Here is a 20,303-nt window from a genome sequence, read left to right on the forward strand (position 1 = left end):
ACTACAGAAAAGAAGTAGTACAACGGCTGACAATACCTAGGGAAGGACACTAAGAAAGACTGCAGATGGCACATCCAGACATGAGGATGTGCTGATAAAAGGAGAAGTGTTCCCAATGCCATTCTCACAAATGGAGCTCTGCTGCTCTTTGAATGCCATTTGCTTACACCTTTACAACAGAAACAGCTAGCCCTCAAGCTCAAATGTCATTTGCACATTATGAAAAATCTCTTCCCTTCTCTTTCCCCTCTCTCCTCTGTGTTGATCTCCTGTTGTGAGAGCAATTTTGGGGTAATAGTGTTATTTTGCCTCCTCAGCAAGCATCATATCACCCAGATGTGAGTGAAGAAGTTCGAGAGAGAGCCCTACGCTTTGGAACAGAATGTACCCTGGGATACTTGGAACTCCTGGAGCATGTTCTCCTGGTAAGATCTTGTCTGCATGCACATAGTAGATCCCTTCAAAGGAGAATAATCTCTCTGACCTCTTTCTATAGTGGCTGCTAGTGACACATTTTTATCAGTTTGTCACAAAATTATGAACAGTTTCGTTATTCAGGAAAAGCAGCTTTTTAACTACTTCAGCTCAAACTACGAGACAGAAGGAAGACTGGAAGTACTTAAATGGGACTGAATTCTGGATCAGATCTGGAGGCAGTACGGGTCCTGACCTAAAAATGATTGCTGACAAATAAATTAAAATAAGACACTTCAGTATTCTTTTAAGCCCACTATAGGCATTGGACATTAGGCACACTCCTGTCCCTCAGACCAAAGAGGTTATGTAATCTTTATGAAAGTATTTTTACATGCCTTTTGCAGTCCTGATTCCAGGAAAATGAGGCACCTACTCAATGTCATCCCAGAACTCCAAGCCAGTACTGCCTCACAAAATGCTCTCCCACTTATGCCAGACATGACACTCCCAAAGCTCTGCATAAAACTTCTCCACTCAAATCTAAACTCGCAAATCCTACTGTCAGTCAGCTTTTCTTGACCATACATAATTATCATGTAATATGCTGTTATGCTGCTGCTATCACATTTTTAGGAAGCAATAATATGTGTTTGAACTAACGCTTGTGAGATATTGAAGTTTCTGGAGATGACTTAAATCAGCAGTCAGCTTCATGGACCCCCAGGGATTTCTTTTAAGTGACTAATTAAAGTCTCTGAAACTGATATTTGCAGCCACTAACTGCAGATTAGCAAATCCAAATCAGCTTTACTACTCAGAATACAGCATGTCTGATAATTTATATCAACTTGTTGAAATATATTTAACATAGAAGTAAAATCACAGTTAGGCTTGGCACTAGCAGGGAAAATAGTTCAAGAAAGATTGAACTTGTTAATGTAATTCCTAGAGCTTCATAACAGTAAGTAGTTTAGCATTAGATGTGTGATCCATTTTTAGTTTAGAAATACTTTGGGGAATTTTTCAGATTTGATCTTTCGAACTCAGTTATAATACTTGTTTAAAATTTGTCAGAACAGACCAAAGACTTGAGTCAATTTTTGCTCATTTTATTTTTTTCTCTCTGCTTAAGAGGCTTAAGGTAAGAAAGGCCTGTTCCTCCCATAAAGCAGAACAGGCCTTTCTTACCTTGAGCTCGTTTACTTTCAGGGCTCTAAAGCCATGAGAAAATTCCTCCTCCTCCAATGTTTGCTTCCTTAGAAAACTGACTCTGACCCAGATTACAACCACAATTGAAGAGCATAATGCCTGTATGGAAAAAAAAAAAACATGTATGGAATGGTAACTCACTTTTTGCCGTAGTCTGTCTACAACTAGTCACTACACACATAATACATCTACGCTCTGCTCCATAAATGTGAATATGATCTAGAAACTAGATGAAAAAAACATTGCTTTTGGAGGAGCATCAAACCAAGTAAATTACACTTTTTACTGTAGGACCTTTTTTACCCTGTTTCTCCTGAGTTTTAACTCTTGGGATTTGTGGCAGAGACACAGTCGAGATGTAATCCAAGTGATTTGTTTGCTTGTTCTGTGGTTACCTGAGCTGTTCTGGCATACACAATCTTGCTAACTTAACATTCTAACTCAGATTTCCTTTGCTCAGATAAAAGAAAACGATAGCAAGATGGTTTCAACATCAGACAGTCCTGTTACTCCCTGATCCCTGTTACTCTGGTAGTTCAGGTCTACAGTCTCATTTAATTTATAGCCTCTAGAAATGCAGATCATCTCAGGTTAGAAATCTGTAATTAGTATACGTGGCACCTTGTGATAAAATTGTTAGTAAATTCATTCATGCCCTTGGTAGTTAGGCTAGGGATGATTGCATGGGTGTCTCAACACAAGAATGCCAAAGAGTACTATTCAGTAGCTGTATTTCTTTGAAGATGATACTTTATAGGTGCAAGAGTTGTCAGATGTAGTGTCTACAATTTCTTAAGCCAGTGTATTGACTTGCACAGAGGTTGCCTTGGACAAGTAGCACAAAACTGACTTGATTGCTCAAAGGAATATTCCTCTAATCACCTATCTAGGGGTAGGGCACAGGAACACACTAATTAAAGCTGTTGGACATGCACAAATTCATATAAAACAACTTGTAAATTGTATTCTTAGCAAGGTTAAAGACTGACCTGCCCTCCTACATATTCATGTGCTGCATCTCAGTCAGTGTTGATGCATGCTGAGTTGAGAAGTCTGAAGCTTTTGTTGTTGTTCTCATGCCATACCTGTACGTGACTCTGCAGGGAATGAGAATCTGCTAGGAGTTCTAAATTGGATTTAAAACAATGCCATTTGTAAACCATCTAGTTTAAACATCTGCACCTATTTGTTCAGTTACAACATTTCCATCGCTCTCATAGGTAGCACTAGCCTCACAGTTGCTGGAGCAGAAAATGTCATTCTTTGCTATAGCCCTGGCCACTTTTGTGTATATTTGGACATTTTTGCTTGTGTGGGAAGGTAACACGAGATGCTCAGTGCTCAATTTCTGCCATACTCAGGGATCATGCAGTGTAAAATCCTTGGTTATAGCTATGTTGTTATGTTTTGTTACCATTGCGGATTCTATAGCTATTGAGAATCCATATACTTCTGTTTACTGTGGAAACTAGCTGGCTAAAGATCATCCTTAGGAGCAGGAGACCAGTCCACTCATGCACTGACATGGCAGTTGCAGAGACAGAATTCCTTGTGTGCCAGAGTTCTCACCAGGCAAAGTTAAGAAAACAATTTAGTTTATTTTATTCTGTCAAAGTAAGGGGTTAGGCCTTTGACTGCAAAATAGGAAACACACTTATAAAAAGATAAAATGTATTTTCAATGGGCACCTAGTTTTCTGAGCTACTTTGCGGGGGAGTTTTTGAAAACATTAAGAAAATGCACACTTTAATGTGACTTTCAAGACTCAACCTCTTGTTTCACTCTTAAATCTCTCTATATATCTGTCAGTCTCCTCTCATAAGTGGTTTTTGAGTATACGTGGATTTCCAGAACTTAATCTTTTTTCTTCTTTCAATATGGTAATTAAAAATGCAAAAGTTGTTCCTGTTTAGGGGAAGAAGTCAGCTTCACTGTCTGAGTGTCTGACTATTTTCCAGTTGAAGAAACATAGTTTAATACTTAATGCAAACTCAGTTCAGAGGTATCTTTCTTTCCCTTCTACTTAAGGGTCGTGCGCAGGATTGGCATTTCCATTGTGTTCACCATTGCTGTTTTTTTCCAGAACAGGCAGCTAGCGCTAGCTTGCAGAACTCTGTAATTCTGTTTCTTAGAAATAGTGACCAATCAGTCTGTTAATACTAGAAAATCAGCTCCTCTCCAGCAGTTTAGAAAGACTAAGCCTGGCGCAACCATAATGACTGAGAATGGAGTGCTAAAGCTGCATATTCCTCCCACATACTCACACATGCGCCTGTTTGGGAGAATTCTGTCCTAGTTTTAGTACTGAGAACTTCCAGCCAATATTGTCAGTTCCTGTAGAAATGCAAGGCAGTGTCACTTTCCTAGTATGCATCACCTGTTGTCTTTGCTCCTAGTGATTCATTGGCAATTGTATTTCTCTCACTGGACTCATGTTTTCTCTCAGCCAATTGCTGTACAAAATAATCTTTCGTTAGTGTGCCTTGGGAATGTGCCAGCATTCTTTGGAATCTGTACTAATATGCATTATTAGGTTTTTTAAATAAATAATATATTTATTATATATTATATATAAATGGATAATAATAAAATATTATACATTTTATCTTTTTCTCTAGATCCTTCAAAAACCAACTCCAGAACTAAAGCATCAGTTAGCCTCTTTCTCCAAGCGGGTTGCTGGTGCTGTTACAGAGCTCATCCAATCAGCAGAAGCAATGAAAGGTGAGTTGGGCAGCTGGCTACCAGTATGGTATGCTTTTTACTCCACAGATGGTGGTCTGTCATTTCTGTTGTTTAAAACAAAACCACAAACTAAAAAAGCCCCTTTTAGTATGTTCTAGGTGTCTTGGTACCACCTACTTCCATTCTTTTAATTTCTCTGCTGGTATTCACTTGTTCACAGTGTTGGTGAACATGTCTATTGGACCCTCTTTCACTTCATATGATCGGTCATAAGTCATCTGTAAATCATGTGGCCTTTGAAGATGGAATCATCAAGCAGAGTATTCAAGAGCCACAGCAGCAGAAAACAGTGTCACTCCTCTTCAACTGGTGGCTGTAATTGGATGGCTGGTTCCTTTCCTTACGCTTATGTTTGTTCAGTCAAAATAAGTCCTTTGCTTTGCAGTGATAGCTTTCCAACTTCAAATAGAAGTGGATACCATCATCTTATTGAATTAATACTCAGCCTCTAGCAATTGTATCAGTTTTATTTCTATAGTGCTTACAGTCTTCTGTCTGGATCCTATCCTGACAAAGTATGTTAATGAAACAGTAAGACTATAGAAAATTGTGGTGTGGATGACGTCCTGAACTCTTAGAGTAGAACAAATTGTGGACAAATATAAATTCAGCACTCAAATAAGCAATAAATTCCATTGCTTAGCAGAATTTCACTGTTCTTATAAGTGAGATTTTTCTCAGATATTGACTTCCTTAGTAAAATTTGTATCCAGTGATACATGGGAACTCTTAGAACAGCAGTTCTAGCATGCTACATTTTAACTGAGATTAATACGTATTAACGGTGGTGTTAAACTACTACTGCTGAAGCATATCTACTACCAGATTTACAGGGAACTTTAGTGTAAAGAAATCTTCACAGCCGTCAGAAAGAGCATTCTGATCTCACAGGTAATAGAATGCTACAGTAAAATATTTTGAATAAAGCATTGTAATAACTTTTTTTTATTCTGCCCCCTCCACCCCCAGGCTTCTAGTAAATTAATATTTGTTCAATCATTCTTTCCTAAGCAAGGCCAGAGAACACTACACTTATTATTCTGATATTCTGTGTAATGTACACTGCAGGTTTTTCTCAGTTATTTCCTGATTTTATCAGTACACATTCCTTGGAAAATAATCCTGACTAAACACTTTTTATATATGGGACTCCTTTATTATTTTCTTATGGTTTTGGTTGGGTTTTTTTTCCACCCCTCTATGTCTTAATATAGCTACTCTGTTTCATATAACAGTAAGCTACATTATGCTTTTCCTCTGTTCAGGTAAATTTATTGAATTCTTCAGCCTTTTCTGCACTCTTTCATTTGTTTTGAAATTTCAGTTTTCATTTGCTAACAGCTAAGCCAATATCAGAATTTTTCTATTCCCTAAATGCTTTTAAAAAATCTTTTTATAATCCTGTAGGGATTTTTTTTTTTTAATCACTTTAGTAGCTTTTTTTGGTGGAAAGTAAATGTCTTTTAACCATCACAATTTTCATTCCTAATTTTCATTTATAGATAAAATTCTGTCTCCTAAGCAATTTAGCATGTAAATGTTTTCACATTTGTAAAATGCTTATTTTTGAAAAGGAACTACTACATTTTGCAAGTTTGGTTTTATGCATGCTGCTTGTATCAAAAAACATTTTTTTTCCCTGCTTATCTGCCAATATTAGGGCTTAATATAGAATTCCTTCATCTTCTACACCATTTGAGCTGAGAAACTGTCTTTGGTAATGGTTTGGTATTTGATAGAAAATACATATATACGTACTATATAGGGATGAGCAGCATGAAACATAGCTCACTAGGATTGCAGTACCATGTGCTTGAGCTTTCTCCCAGCACATCATAAAAAAGGATCCAGTCATGTTGCGTTCTCCTGTGTTTTAGGCATCCATAGCAGAAACTGCCTCATTCTTTGGATGATGCAATGTTGATCCATAAGCATTCAAGTTTATTTCCTTTGCTGTTGATGAATCAGACATGAGTTACACTATTCCTGATGCAAAGTGCCAGTACCCTTCTCCCCAGTTGCTCTTCCTTAATAACGATTAATGTTTCAGTTAATATTTTAATATCAGGTTCACCTAAACTTTCTGATCTAGTTTCAATAATTTTAACAAGGCCTTAGGAGATTTTTGGTAGATTGGTTTTTCTCTTTCTAGCTTAGTCTTCCTTTGCCTGGTGTACACTGCTTCTCACCCTTTTCTGTTTCCATCTGTGATTCCACTTCTTCCCCTTGCCCTTAGTAGTTATGAACTTAGAATTTTTCTTTCTGGTTTCATTTTCTCTCTCCATCTGATTTTCCTTTTTGCTGTTTCACTGCTTCTCTCAATTCAGAACATAGATAATTTCTTAATCTTGTCATCCAGAGAAGAATGTTATGAAGTTGAAAATAATAATTCACTGAGAACTTCCAAAAATCTGAGATCACTTCCAGCCAAGTATCCATTTTGTGGACCTACAAAATTTCTTTGAGCCAAGAGAAGTGCCAAAAACTCAACAACAACAAAAAGTTGACCTTTGGATATGTTACAGAAACTGCTCTGGCCTTCTCTACATTGCTGTTAGAAACACATTGCCAAAAGCATGCTTCATCTAATACTAGCTTCATCTCTAAACACTGCCAAAAAAGAGACTCTGAAAAGTGTGCTATGGATGATTATCTGTTGTCTATAACATGTCCTCTGTACCATTCCGTCAGACTTCTCAATGTACCTTACACTTTGGTCAAGTTAGAAACCATCTTAGTAAGAGCTCTGATAAACTAAAGTTGGGTGACAGCTAGTTTTGTTCCTAGTATGGACAGCATCCCTTTCTGAAGCTACTTTGCTTACATAGTTCTTAATTAAGTTACTTCCATAAGAGAATAAGCCTGCTAAATACTTTTTTTCACTCTTAACTTCCTTTTGCTCTCAGTGGCATAAACTACAGAGGTTTTATGCCATTATTGTACTAAAATCAGCTTTCTATGATGTGCATTTCGTATTTGACACTTGAAGCATGATTGTAAATCACCCTGTTTGAATGGCAGCTCACAGTGGCACTGAAGTTATTGTCTTCATCTCCATTAATTTCAGGGACAGAGTGGGTGGATCCAGAAGACCCAACAGTCATTGCAGAGACAGAGCTACTAGGAGCTGCAGCATCAATTGAGGCTGCAGCAAAGAAGTTAGAGCAGCTGAAACCAAGAGCCAAGCCAAAGGTGAGTGTCCATCCCCATTTGTTTCTTTGCAGTTAATAAAGCAGAAGATGCATATAGCCCATATATTAGTATATACTTTGTTACTGTCCTCATAATGGTATAAACAACCAAACCTTGCATCAGTCCCAGTGCCACTAGACACTGCACTGGATGGGACATACCCCTGAAGGAAGAGAGTAAAAAGATGCGTTTCAGGGAGTGAGTCAAGCACCCTCCATGAGCAAGCAAAGGAAGAAAAGCCAAATGCTAGAAATGCTTTTAAGAGTTACAGTATCGTTATTGTTGATTATTTACTTTTCTGTTTCCAAACACATTTCACTGATGTGAAAAGTCATTGTCACTTGCTTTCATTTGAAGACTCTTTGTTCTCATTTGAATGTGTGTAGTATAGCAGGAGAAAGCAGCAGCAACACAGAAGGGATTCAGCAGAATGCAAAAGACCTTCAGGATTTTCTAAGATTAAAAACATAGCATTTTATGCCTGCTAGAAGAGTAGCTGCTTCAGTATCAAATCAGATATGTGGTATGATCATTTCTATTTAATGTTATTGAAGGAAAATAAATTACAGTTCATTATGAAAGCAAGTAGTGTTGCATGTTGCCAGGTCATTTCAAACGTGTCTCTGAATATATTATATAAAATTAAGCCAACTATTTTCACGCATGATACAGAGGGAATATATGAAACTGCTGTTACTTATGGTTGTATGGATAGCTCACAAGACTGGATGACAGAGAACTGCTACCTTTTGCCTAGTGTGGAATAACAGGCAGGTTTTAGAAGAAATTACCATGTTGCCTAGCATTGCATCTCTTTAAAATGAAAATCATGCTTTAGCTGTGTAATTGACTTCAGGAAAGGACTATGGATCTATTTCCCTGGTTATGCTGCTTTGTAGGTGCAAAACTGTTTTCTAAGTAAAGCTAATGAGAAGCCTTTCTAAAGAGCAGGGCCTCAAGAACATGCAGTGTTGGATGATTGTTTTCAGTGCAGGGTGGCATTTTGTCATTCAGGAACATCAGATGAAATAGTTCCTGGTAGCTTCACTCTTTGAGGACTTCCCACCCCCCCCTGCTTAGCGCTGGGAATAAATTAGTTTATGAAAAAGAAATGCTCTTTGTCCTGCATTTTTTAACAAGTACATCCATTTTGTTTATAAAGAAAAATGGTCCTTTATAATGAGATTCTACAGAGCAGAGGACACAGGCTGAGTCTGAGGAGAGGAAGAGTCCTCCATCACCTTTTCTATTCAATCACTGCACAATAGCATATGTGTGTTGCCTAGTAACCATGGAACAGTTTCCTTCCAACATCTAAGCCACTCCAGGGTCATTGTAATTTCCCAGTGAATACAGATCTCACACCTGCTCGACATTTAACATGTTAATTTGAGTATCCAGTCTGCCTGTGATTTATTGGTCTGTTTATTTGTCATCTTCTGAAACTAAAATTCATTTGCAACTGTTCGTTTAATCTGGGATTTAAACAGCCTTTACATCCTTTTTCAGATGTTTAATCCCTTTCACAATATGGATTGTACTACACATCAAAGGTACTAGGAAGATCACAGAGTGGCTCCAATACCACTTTTTCTGCTGAAGACTTGTAGCTTGTATCCTCCCCAGAGTAGGATTTCCTGCTTTGAACAGGCTCTTTCTGATGCTCGTCTTTAACAACATACATAGTGTGAATTGTGTGTGAATGCCTAGACTAGGTAAGGGATTTGCTACAATTGATTTTTCTTATGCTTAGTCTATGAAATGCAGGAATAGTAGCTGTCTTCTGCATTGGAACAGACTGCTGGTCCAGCTAGACCAATATCTGCTTTAGTTAACAGTAATCATCATCAAGTGAACTTGCAGAGAAGTCCTTAGTTGCTTATTTTAGAATAATCTGCCTGCAGGAAATCCATTACCTTCATCACTATTAATTGGTGGCTGATTCTCTTATTCCTGGGTAAGCTTTTGTTACTGGGGCAAGGAGTGGAAGTCATTTGATTTAGGCTTGAAATTTCCATCTTTGTGTGTTCCAGTTTGTCTGTTACCTCCAAGGAGAAATATCAGTAGTTGAAGGTAGGGTTTTTTTCTCATTTGTCCCACTATCTTTGGGGTTTTAAATACTTTTGGATTTTTATAATTCTTCTTTTCCTTGTTTTGTCTTCATATTTTTACACCTATCATACCCCCTTGATGTCTTAAACTGAGACCAATAGCCTGAGACGTCTTCATTTTCCACTACCAGGAATCATCTTATCCCAGAGAACAATCTCTAATAAGACACAGACCTGCTAACTGCTGCCCATGTTTTATTGTATGGTGCATATTCTGTTTGCTTTAAATCCTGGTCATTTGGCTGCTGGTGAATGTGCTCCTAAAATGCTTAGTTGCTAGTCCACTGCCCCACTGATACCCTCTTAATATCTGTGTCTCTTCTGAGCTTATATCTTGCAAGCACTTTGAGAACTCTCCTAAGTAGGTGTTGTTACTCCTCCCCATAACACAAAACCTGTTCAGTATTCGCATTGCAGTGTTCAGGGTGGGGAACGATCTCTGAGGCAATGAGATCTTTATTTTTTATTAAGCAAGTTTTGACTGTCATATTTCCTTTAAATACAATTACATTTTTCCTGAGTGTGGATTCTTTTTTTTTCCGATTTCTCTTTTTGGAGAGTCAAGTGTCTTGCAATGCAGCCACATATTCTTCCTGTTTTGCAAATAAGCCACTGGCCGTAAAATAACAGCCCCCCAAAATTAGTAATTTTTTTAAGAAGAAAAAACATATTGTCTAATAAAAACTACGTGCTTCACTAATACTGGAAAAAGAACACTTCAAAGGGAAAAGGTGCGGCAGATGAGATACAACTGCAGAGAGCATTGCTGTACCTACCCTATTCTGTTGGTATGCTCTTCATGCTTCTATGCAGGCTTATGCCTTCAAACACAACTGTCTTTAGTAGTCAGTAAGAGTTCCCTGCTGTTAGATTTCAGCAGTTTGTCCTTTTTTTTCCCCAAGATGAATCAAACCTGGATGCCTTTTTCTGCAGGACTCTGTGTGATATGTTTGATATATTAGGTTGTTATTTAATCCAACTATATATCAAACATATTCCTACAGTGTCCTGCCCTGTCTCCGGGGGTTTTAACATAGTAGAAGGCAATATGAAGGAGTACATTCACTCACAAGCAGGTTTAGAAGAGTTCCTGCACACTTCTATTGTAATCCAATTTAAAATATATACATGAAGGGCTCCTTTATCAGTAGAGTTGCACTTGGAGGGGCTTTTAAGTTGTGTAGCGCCTTTTATGAGAGTAAGCAGCAGCTGTGCCAAGAACTGACTTTCGCGGAAATGGTTATTGTGTTTTCAATGGCTCAGTGCAGTTTTTTCTTTATGAAATAGAAGATGAGAGCTGCTTCAAAATAAAATGGTTTATCTTTTGTAATTTTTTTCTGCTGCTTAGCAATGAGACTGGGGTCTCATTTGTTCTCCTATTAACCCCGACTTTATTTATGCTACCCCTAATAACAGAGATTCTATAGAACACTGCTTAAAATACAGTACAAAAACATCCCAAATTACTTTTTTTTTTTTAATGGTGCAGTCAATATTTTCAGGATATTTCATGCTGCAGACTTTGTTGCTAGCCTAATAATTTTGGCTTGTCTGTTCTGATGACTTCATTTTCCAATCCATTTATACCTGCACATAGTCATTAACAGCTTCTTAGTTTAAGCTTGTGGAAAAAGAGATGCTGGTCTTCATGGAGGCTACTTGAGGAAGGAGAAGCTAATCACTTGTCTCATAGATCTGTTTTTCTAAAGAAACCCAAGTAGCCCTCTCAAATAACTGGGATCTTACAAGGTGAAATTTTCTGCCATTTATCACATCATTGCTCCTGATTCTGTTCATGAAGGCTGTGAACTGACACATGTTGTGAGGGTACTGTTGATGACTGTGAACTTAAGACAGTTCAGGATACCCTCTTTAATAATGGAAATGAGTAGAAGAATTACTTTTGTTGGGTGTTTGGCTGTGTTCAGTCTTGGACAGCTACATGTCCTTATTCCTAAAGAATGCTCTTTGGAGAATGCAGGCAGATAAACATACTCACAGCACTAACTAAGCATTGTGCCTACTTCCCCATTTCAAACATGAGCATCCAGCCTTTAGATGTCATACCTGAGAATGCTGAAGGGAAAACTGCAGGGAAAGACTAGAAAATGAGGATTTGTTAGAAAAGCTGAAAACTCAGCATAAGTTCCACAGTTTGAATGCTGCAAAAGGCTGCTTCAGAAATACATTCTCCACAGAGGGATCAACTGTCAATCGAAAACTTTTTTTCTTTTTTTCCAGAAATAAAAGAAGTTGTGAGATGACGGGAAATATAGGATTTGGAAGTTTGAGAAACTTGGGGTGTGGTTTCTTCTCCCCACCCCCTAGATTTCAATATATTTGTAAAGAAATTCATTTGGTATGCGGGGGAGAAAAAATAAAATCTGTTCTGTGATGAGATACTGAGGTTTAGCTGTTTTCCTCCTGAGCTTTCCCTGCTGCTCCAAGGTGGAAGTTAATCCAGCCATTGAAAACAGTCATTTTTGCGTAGCGCTCATGGAATCTTTAGTCCACTCACTACACTGAACTGAGCTCCAACAGCTACTTCTCTTCAGCTTCTTTTTGGTGGCTGATAGTACTCACAAATTGAATACCATCTAAGCACATACACAGATGCCTAATGGATCGCAGTATGGCCATGGGCATTTTATTAAACTTTATTGAAAGAATGGCGCCTCCTTTGTAATTAATAAGCAGATACTGAAATGCTCACTTGCTTAAGCTTGAATTGCTGATGATGCTGGTGTATAAAGAATAATACACATGATATATTTTGTTATCTTGGAAATGAAAATTTAAAAACTCTCGATAACAGCGAGCCTTGAACAAAAGGAAAAGTGCAGTAATAGCCTGTTAAAAGTAAAAGTGCAGTATTGTTCTGTTAAATTGACTATCATCCAGTGGTACTTTCGTTGATATTTCTGTTTAAGTCTTTAGTCAAACTAAAGTCAACAATGCATCTATTTTAATAATGATAAGAAATCTGATGGCAACTATGCTGAATTCCATTTAGTCATTTTGGTTGTGTGATGCTGTGATTGGAGTAAGAGTTTTACAAATAAGACTTAAGGCCTGTTGCATAAATGGAGGACCAATGTGGTTACCACTTAGATATAATAATGGTCATGATGTTACATTGCAAGCATTGCCAAAAATTCACGTGGAACATCACTTGCTCACTTTACAAAGCAATTTCTTACACTCTTATTACAAAGACATATGCTTCGGTTGATGGAATTAGCCTAATGGCAAGGCAAGACCAATAGTTTTCCTTGAATTAGGTTGCTTTTCTTAAAGGATAAGAAAAGCTTTAAAGTGCCGAACAGCTTCATGTGCACATCAGTTTTTATTTTCACATCCTTCAGTTTTTCTGGTGTCAGTGGATGCTACAGTTTCATCTCCTGGACTGTGTTTTAGTTATGTGGCAGTTACGTGAGGTGCTGTAGGACTGAGCACTGCTTGATGTGCCATTTTGTAATGACTTGTAGTTACTCGTAATTATGTTTTACTATTTTATAATTGACTACTATTTAATCAGATTGTAGTAACAGGAGAACTAAAATTTAGATGGATGTGTTTAGCCTGGCAAATGAAGTACCCAGTTTTCTGACTCAAAGCCCACTTAGCTGGTATTCCTAAAGTTAGTTACTTGACACAAGAATGTTGTGGTTGCCTAAGTTGGAAGAAACTTGTATTTCAGAAGCCTCATCTCTCACAAGGTGCTCTGTTCTGGTATAGTATCCACTAGCCCTGCTGGTCAAACTGCATTGGATACTGATAGACTTGTGATTTGATCACAACCACAATATATTCTGTTCATTTGTTTTGTATAAAAACCAATCAGAATACATGGCCCAGGCCTGGTTCTGTTTAAAATATCTCTACCACTTTCGTTAACTGTTCGGAAGCTAGTAAGTGTACTTAAGCAGATAAACGTTTTCAATGGTTTTTTTTAAATGATTAGAAAGTCAGGGAAATTGTTGTTTTATGGAACAACAGATTTGCATTATAAATAGCAAGATGCCTCATTAGGAACAGCTGATCTCTCTATTTGCACATGCTTGTTGAAAGACATGTTGGGATGACTGAAGTGTTCCAGACAGACCTTTGGAACTTTATATTGCCAAGATGACTAAAATGGACTGCTTCACAATGCTGCTCTCTGTGAAATGGCAGCTCTTACCAAAGCTGTTAAATCTATGCATTTGCTTGTTATCTACATTAAATTTCTTAGTACAGGTTAATTAGACAACATACATTTATCCCTGCTCTTTTTTTAATGCTTTAAGTCTTCAAGTATTTAGAAAATGCTCTCCCAAGTTTAGCAATCCTGGAAGCCAGCATTATAGCACTACAAATATAATCTTGATATGGAAAAAAAAGAATTTCTTTTCACACCTGTACTTTCCTGAATGTAGTTTTGAGTAGCCCTTGTGGAGGTAATGTATTAGAAAGCTGAAGGCAATTCTTTTAGTATCTAGTGTGATAGTCAGTTTCACATGTCAGCAGCCACAAGGGCAACCTAATATTTAAATTCGCTTATGTTGACTCCCAGCTTTAGTCCCCATGAAACTCCTTTGCAGAAAATGATGTTGTAGGTCTTACTGAATTTATGGATATGTTCCATCTTCTCTCACTTTTTATATGTCCTGAATCTTGAAAATACAACTGCTTTCAGGTGAATAATGTGTGACATTGTTCTTTCTTGGTTATAGCAAGCAGATGAGACTCTGGATTTTGAAGAACAGATCTTGGAGGCAGCTAAATCCATTGCAGCTGCTACCAGTGCCCTTGTGAAGTCAGCTTCAGCAGCCCAGAGAGAACTGGTGGCACAGGGAAAGGTGGGTAAACAGGATAAGCAGCAACAGTAGGGGAGGGAAGCATCAAAACTGAATGTAGTTTCTTAACTGTTCTCTGTTAAAACAGTAGGAAATGAGTTTGGGAATGACTGATGATAAATGATAATGTAAATCTCTTCATTGCTTATCAAAATACATGGCCCCAGCCTGGTTCTGTTTAAAAAATGAAACAAAAAAAAAAAAAAAACACAATTATACCTCACAGGTATAATCAAATGTTTGGCTCTTCAGATTCTTTAGAACAATTTGTTATAGGATCGTTGTTGTGTAGTTATGGTCTCCAGTTTCATCTAATTCTTTATTCTGAGCAGACCGTCATGGATCCTGTCACAGGAATGCTGTACGGTTTACTTCAGCTGTGATTCCTGGGGAGCTTGTTCTTTTAGTTCCAGCAGGAACACAGAGCACTTGTTTCAGAACAATAGTGATGTGATGTAACTGTTTGAAAAGACCCACTGTAAGCTGTAGCTATGGAACTTATCAGTAATGCATAAACCAAAATATTATTAATACACATTGAAATCTGGCTGTGGTGACAGTCCAAAACTTGAGAATTTTGACTTACCTGCTTTGCTAAGATTATTGTGCAGTCTGCTTTTATGTGATAATGAAACTAAAAAGAACAGGTCTTTTCACCTACAGCTTGCTTTACTTTCCTCACCACCACCACCACTGTAAAGTTATGCAGAGTAATACAGAATATATATCTATCTTGGTAGCAGCCCTGAATATCCCTCACATAGTTTTGGCTTCTTTGCTCCCACAGATGCATTTCTGTTTGTGTCTTTCAGATTGAGGCTAACAGCACTTGCATCCTATTCCATTCAAATTCAGATAATTCCTCAAACCACTTTAATCTGTCTGTTTGAGGAAAGCTGTGGCTTGCTGTTCTAACAGAAGCACACTTGTCAAATGTAGTGCCATATTAGCAGATCTGTTCAGCCTGCTTTACTGAATTTAGCCATTTGCTTTATCTGTCACTCTTCTAAAGAAACTTGCTGAAAGATCGGGAAATTTCTCAGCAAATGGCTTTTACTAAGAGTTTCTTGCCTGCTTGGAGGATCTGTAAGTAATACTGTGGTCTTTAAGGGATGAAATTAATCCCAACAAAAATCAAAATTTAACAAAACATCAAACTTCAGAATTGTCTGTGGCATGTCCCCTCATTATGATACTTCTCACGAATAAATAAAGCCATTAAGATACTTCTGAAATAATAAAGATTTTCTGCTCCTCTATGTACTGGGCACAGTCACAGGTGTTTCCTTTTTTCATTGATTACTGTTTGTCTGAATCTGAGACAAAGCAATTGTATTTTCTGTTTCATTGTAAGCCATCTCTGAACTGTTTTTTCAGGTTGGAGCAATCCCTGCAAATGCAGCTGATGATGGACAGTGGTCTCAGGGACTTATTTCTGCTGTGAGTAACTACTTATCTTCAGGAAACTAGCACCTTCTCTGAAGAAATAATATCCTGTGAGAATACACAGTGACTGTTTTCTCCTGTCTCCTAGGCCCGAATGGTGGCAGCTGCAACCAGCAATCTCTGTGAAGCAGCTAATGCCTCAGTACAGGGCCACGCTAGTGAGGAGAAGCTCATCTCATCTGCCAAACAAGTGGCAGCTTCTACAGCACAGTTGCTTGTGGCTTGCAAAGTGAAGGCTGATCATGACTCCGAAGCCATGAGGAGGCTACAGGTACTTGAGTTCCTAATTACTGAAAACCCATAGTAGTGCTATGTAGAAACTCTTCTAGCGCTGTGTGAACAAACCCCAAATTTTAGGAGTAGTTTCTTGAATTTTCAGAATTCTTTTCAGTTTTTTTTCCTTGTGGGATTCTGGGGCACTTTCAGGTGTCAGTAACTGGGAGATAGTTCTGACTGTAATGCAACCCACTCTTAAATAGAGAAATGCAAAGATGGGTCTGAAGGAATTTAAAATGAAGAACAAACAATAGAAGCAGGAACTAGAGACTCTGTTTTCTTACCTCTGCCAGGAAATTCAGGGTACTCAGTCCTTGTAGGCAAATATTATCAAACAGACATCAAATGTGAAAAGTTGGAAGGGAATGCGAAAAGGAAACAAGCCGGAGCACGGATTGAAATTGAACTCTGACACTTTACCATGCTTCATATTAGTCCCAAAATGAATAATGAAAGTAAAAGCAGTTTCCACTTGGAAATAATGTCCTTTATCATAGCAAAACCAGTGAGCTGATGTCAACCAAATATTTTTACTGGTGGATTTGACAAAACTACTGAGGCTTTTCAGCTGGCTTTGCCCCCAGCACAAATGTTTTCACATAGCTTTAATCAGTAGGTTAGGTTCAGGAGTTAGAGTGTATGTTTTCTCTTTCCTACCCAACAAACAACTGCAAGTTTTGGGAGAAGACATTTGAACTGCATTTCCCATGAATGCTAACTTGTACTGTTACAGAGTCTGTTCCAAAACTTAATGAAACAAATGGACATGTTTCAATTCTCTTTGGATGAGCTCCAGACTGAGCAGAGCAAATTTCAAATAATTTGTCCTTGGGTCATTTCTGGTGGGAAGAGAGTTAAGTTGAATGGGAGATAAAGCTGGAAATATGGAATAGGACTTGGGGGGAGATGGGGACCAGGTTCAGAGCAGGTCCATGTGGCTTCCCCTCCTAGTGCTGGTACCTCTCCAGCATGTGAGAACAGGCTGTCTTGGCCAGCAGCCTGTGTGGAAGCGAGTGTTCTCAGCACACAACACCTGGGGATGTTGGGAACCAGGAGACAGAGAACTCTATTCCTGTTCTCTCTCGCTGCCTGTCACAACACTGCAAGTATCTACCCTTTTTCTGCACATGGTGAAAGCATTCATATCGCTTATTAGTGGTGTTGACTGATTTGCTGATATACTAGGGTTGAGGGTTTAATACAAGAACAGTCTTACTGGATCAGACCAAAAGTTCATTAAGCCAAATCCACATCCTGATTTCAGCAGTGGCCACTACGAAATACTTAGAGAAGCAAGTAAGAGCAGGGTAAGCATGCATGATAATATCCTCTACTTTTTCCTTAGATTACAAGCATTTTAAGCTCAGGAACTTCCCAAGCCAGATGCAGATTCTGTATGTTTAGTAACCCTCAGTGGTTTTCTCCTCCTAATTTATCCAGTCCTCCTTGACCTCATGTAAACTTTTAGAGCCTAATTAACACTTTGTGGGCAGCTAGGATAGCTATACCTATCTGCTTCTGCTGGTTTAAATCCACACAGTATGAATAGCTTAATGACATGCAAATCTACTCCTGTAGCACTCAGGTCTCAAATTTCATTTACAGGATAGGCACCTTCCCAGAGCAGGGGCTATAGCAAGATTTAACTATTTTATCCTGCTCTTCCTGAAGTACTCAGCTGCTCTTCAGAGTACCTGGTACAACACAATGCTGTGCAGCATTACAGAAGTCAGTTTGAGTAGTGATAAATTCATGTCACTTTGACCAGGCTATGTTACTGCAGGAGTGATATGTTGATTCTGGTATCTCCACTAAATTCTTCACAATTAAGGAAGATGTCTTTCCATAGCATTCCACTGTGCATTGAAGACCCATGGTTAACCATTGCTAACAGGTGATCTAGGTGTTCCCCTTGTTCAGGGGGTGGCAGTGTCTTTTGAATGGTGCTCTGTCCCATTCTCTAAAGTTGGGGTTTTTTTGCTAAAGCACTTGAAATACATTTGGGGGCCCGCCTTTTAGTATTTATATGTACAATCGAGTAGAAAACATATAGCTAGGTCCCCTCATCAGTCCCTCAGAATGAGTGACCCATGAGCCCTCTTAGCACTAAGTCCGTATCAGCCTGAAAGTTTTTTTCCTACCTCTGTCCTGACATTGATGAATAGGTAAAGAGGTGGAAAGGAGGAGTATTCCAGTGACAGCCAAGAAGGAGGCATAGGTCAAATTCTGATATATCAAACAATTTAAAATACAAAATATCAGACATAAGATTTATCTAGGATTCACAAATCTAAAGGACTGATAATGGTATATGAAATCTCATTTACATCTCCATGCGCAGTGCAGTACCCATTAAACCATGGATCGTTCTTCTTCTAGAGCCAGGTTTCCACCACCTTACCAGCTCTTAGTACACTAGAGCAAATTCAATGCCAGACTTTACAATGCTGAGGCCTATACTACTGTCAACTGTTTGCACAGGGTATTTACTAGTCACTGGTCTTCAAGACCTCAGTGCTACAAAAAAAGGTGCGAGCTCCATCTTTTAGCTTTAATAGGAGAGGTTTGTATTTTGTTTGTGACAAGGACTCTTCCACTCATCTCCATGGGGATCACAGTAGGAGATTCCAAGGCCACTCTTCTGGTATCCTCCTCTGTATCCATAAAGCCAGTGCCCATGGACACGGTCATTACTGAGCATGCAGTGTGGAATCTCTACTGCCAATGGTGTAGCAAAGACATATATTTGTCAATGTTAGAATGCAGGTAGCTTAGTGACCTTTTCCTTTTTGATGCACAATTGCTGACACTACTTAGTTTAGACAACAAAGGATGTTATTATAAATGTTTGAGTGTTTTTCTTTAGAAATATGAGAATGTTTAAGTAAATAAAAGTTTAAATATCAGATAATCATAACTGTGTAAGCAACTAATTTGCCCTGATGAAAGTCTATTACTTTAAAAACTTAATTGCCTTAAAATGTTTCTTTATATGCTAGCTTTCACTTTCTGTTCTTCTTCCTCCAAAAAAACCCCCTAATTAATGTGCATAAAATAACTTGTGATTTCATCCACTGCTTTATTTCAAACTGCAGGCAAAAAAAATTGTGACTTTCCCAACTTCCAGCTTCTTAAATAAAGGAATTGTGTTCCTCTCTGTGCCATTGATTTTGAAAGATTAATTTGCTTTTCACTGGGAAAAAAAAACAAAACAAAACACACCTTTCCCGTGTAGTCAAGCAAAGATGTTTTAGTTTTGATACTCAGATGAATCCGTGTTAGTTATGTATTTTTGTTATAGCTAAATTCCTTTTGTCGTTTTCAAAGGCTGCAGGAAATGCTGTGAAGCGAGCATCAGACAATCTTGTCAGGGCGGCCCAAAAAGCAGCATTTGGGAAAGCGGAGGATGACGATGTTGTGGTCAAAACAAAGTTTGTTGGTGGCATTGCTCAGGTTGGTGCAATCACCCAAGAACTAAAGCAGAGAAAAACTATGTCAGAAATGTAGCATAGTGTTACAATGTCCATCTGCTGCATTGCAGGCTAGACAAATGAATGCAGAAACCTGTGATATGAATCTGTGAATCTCGATGCCTCACTGTTAGGTAACCAGTGACGTAACAGCAAAGTGATGCGCTGTCAGATATCTACACTTCTTCATTGACCATTTACCATAATAGCAGTTACCATTGTCCATTATCTTTTATTTTTGTTCTGATTAAGTTTATGGTTCTTTTCAGACTTCTCTTACATACTTTAAAGATTCCCAAATCTTAATGGAACACTATTTTTGTACATATACAATCAAAGAAATGGAGTGAGAGATAAGAACTGATGACATTTTGTTACTGTGACCATAATAAATATGGGAAAAAAATAACGGTATTTAAAAATAGATTCCAAGGCTTTGAGGTTGTACCAACTTCTGGATTCACTGTTACTAATGAGGAACACCATATACTGTGGTCATTACTTAGAAGATATTGAAATTTATCATTTCGGCACGTCTGTAGTATTGTAAATTTTCCTTTGGCATTTTGAGACGCAGGAAAATACTGTGGATACCAGCA

The 20,303-nt window shown here is 38.1% G+C and overlaps 1 protein-coding gene across 1 annotated transcript in view; it reads left to right on the plus strand.

The window, feature by feature from the left end:
• LOC104527753 (talin-2) overlaps positions 1-20,303 on the plus strand; it is a 105,460-nt gene that overhangs the window by 84,660 nt on the left and 497 nt on the right. Inside the window, exons 49-55 of the mRNA XM_010171559.2 lie at positions 318-425; positions 4,245-4,350; positions 7,439-7,563; positions 14,390-14,515; positions 15,890-15,952; positions 16,047-16,229; positions 19,562-19,687. Of these exons, the coding sequence (XP_010169861.1) occupies positions 318-425; positions 4,245-4,350; positions 7,439-7,563; positions 14,390-14,515; positions 15,890-15,952; positions 16,047-16,229; positions 19,562-19,687 (837 nt within the window). The remainder of the gene's footprint in view (positions 1-317; positions 426-4,244; positions 4,351-7,438; positions 7,564-14,389; positions 14,516-15,889; positions 15,953-16,046; positions 16,230-19,561; positions 19,688-20,303) is intronic.

Source organism: Antrostomus carolinensis, unplaced genomic scaffold, assembly GCF_000700745.2.
Source record: "Antrostomus carolinensis isolate BGI_N321 unplaced genomic scaffold, ASM70074v2 scaffold2377, whole genome shotgun sequence".
In the NCBI taxonomy this organism is placed as follows: Eukaryota; Metazoa; Chordata; class Aves; order Caprimulgiformes; family Caprimulgidae; genus Antrostomus; species Antrostomus carolinensis.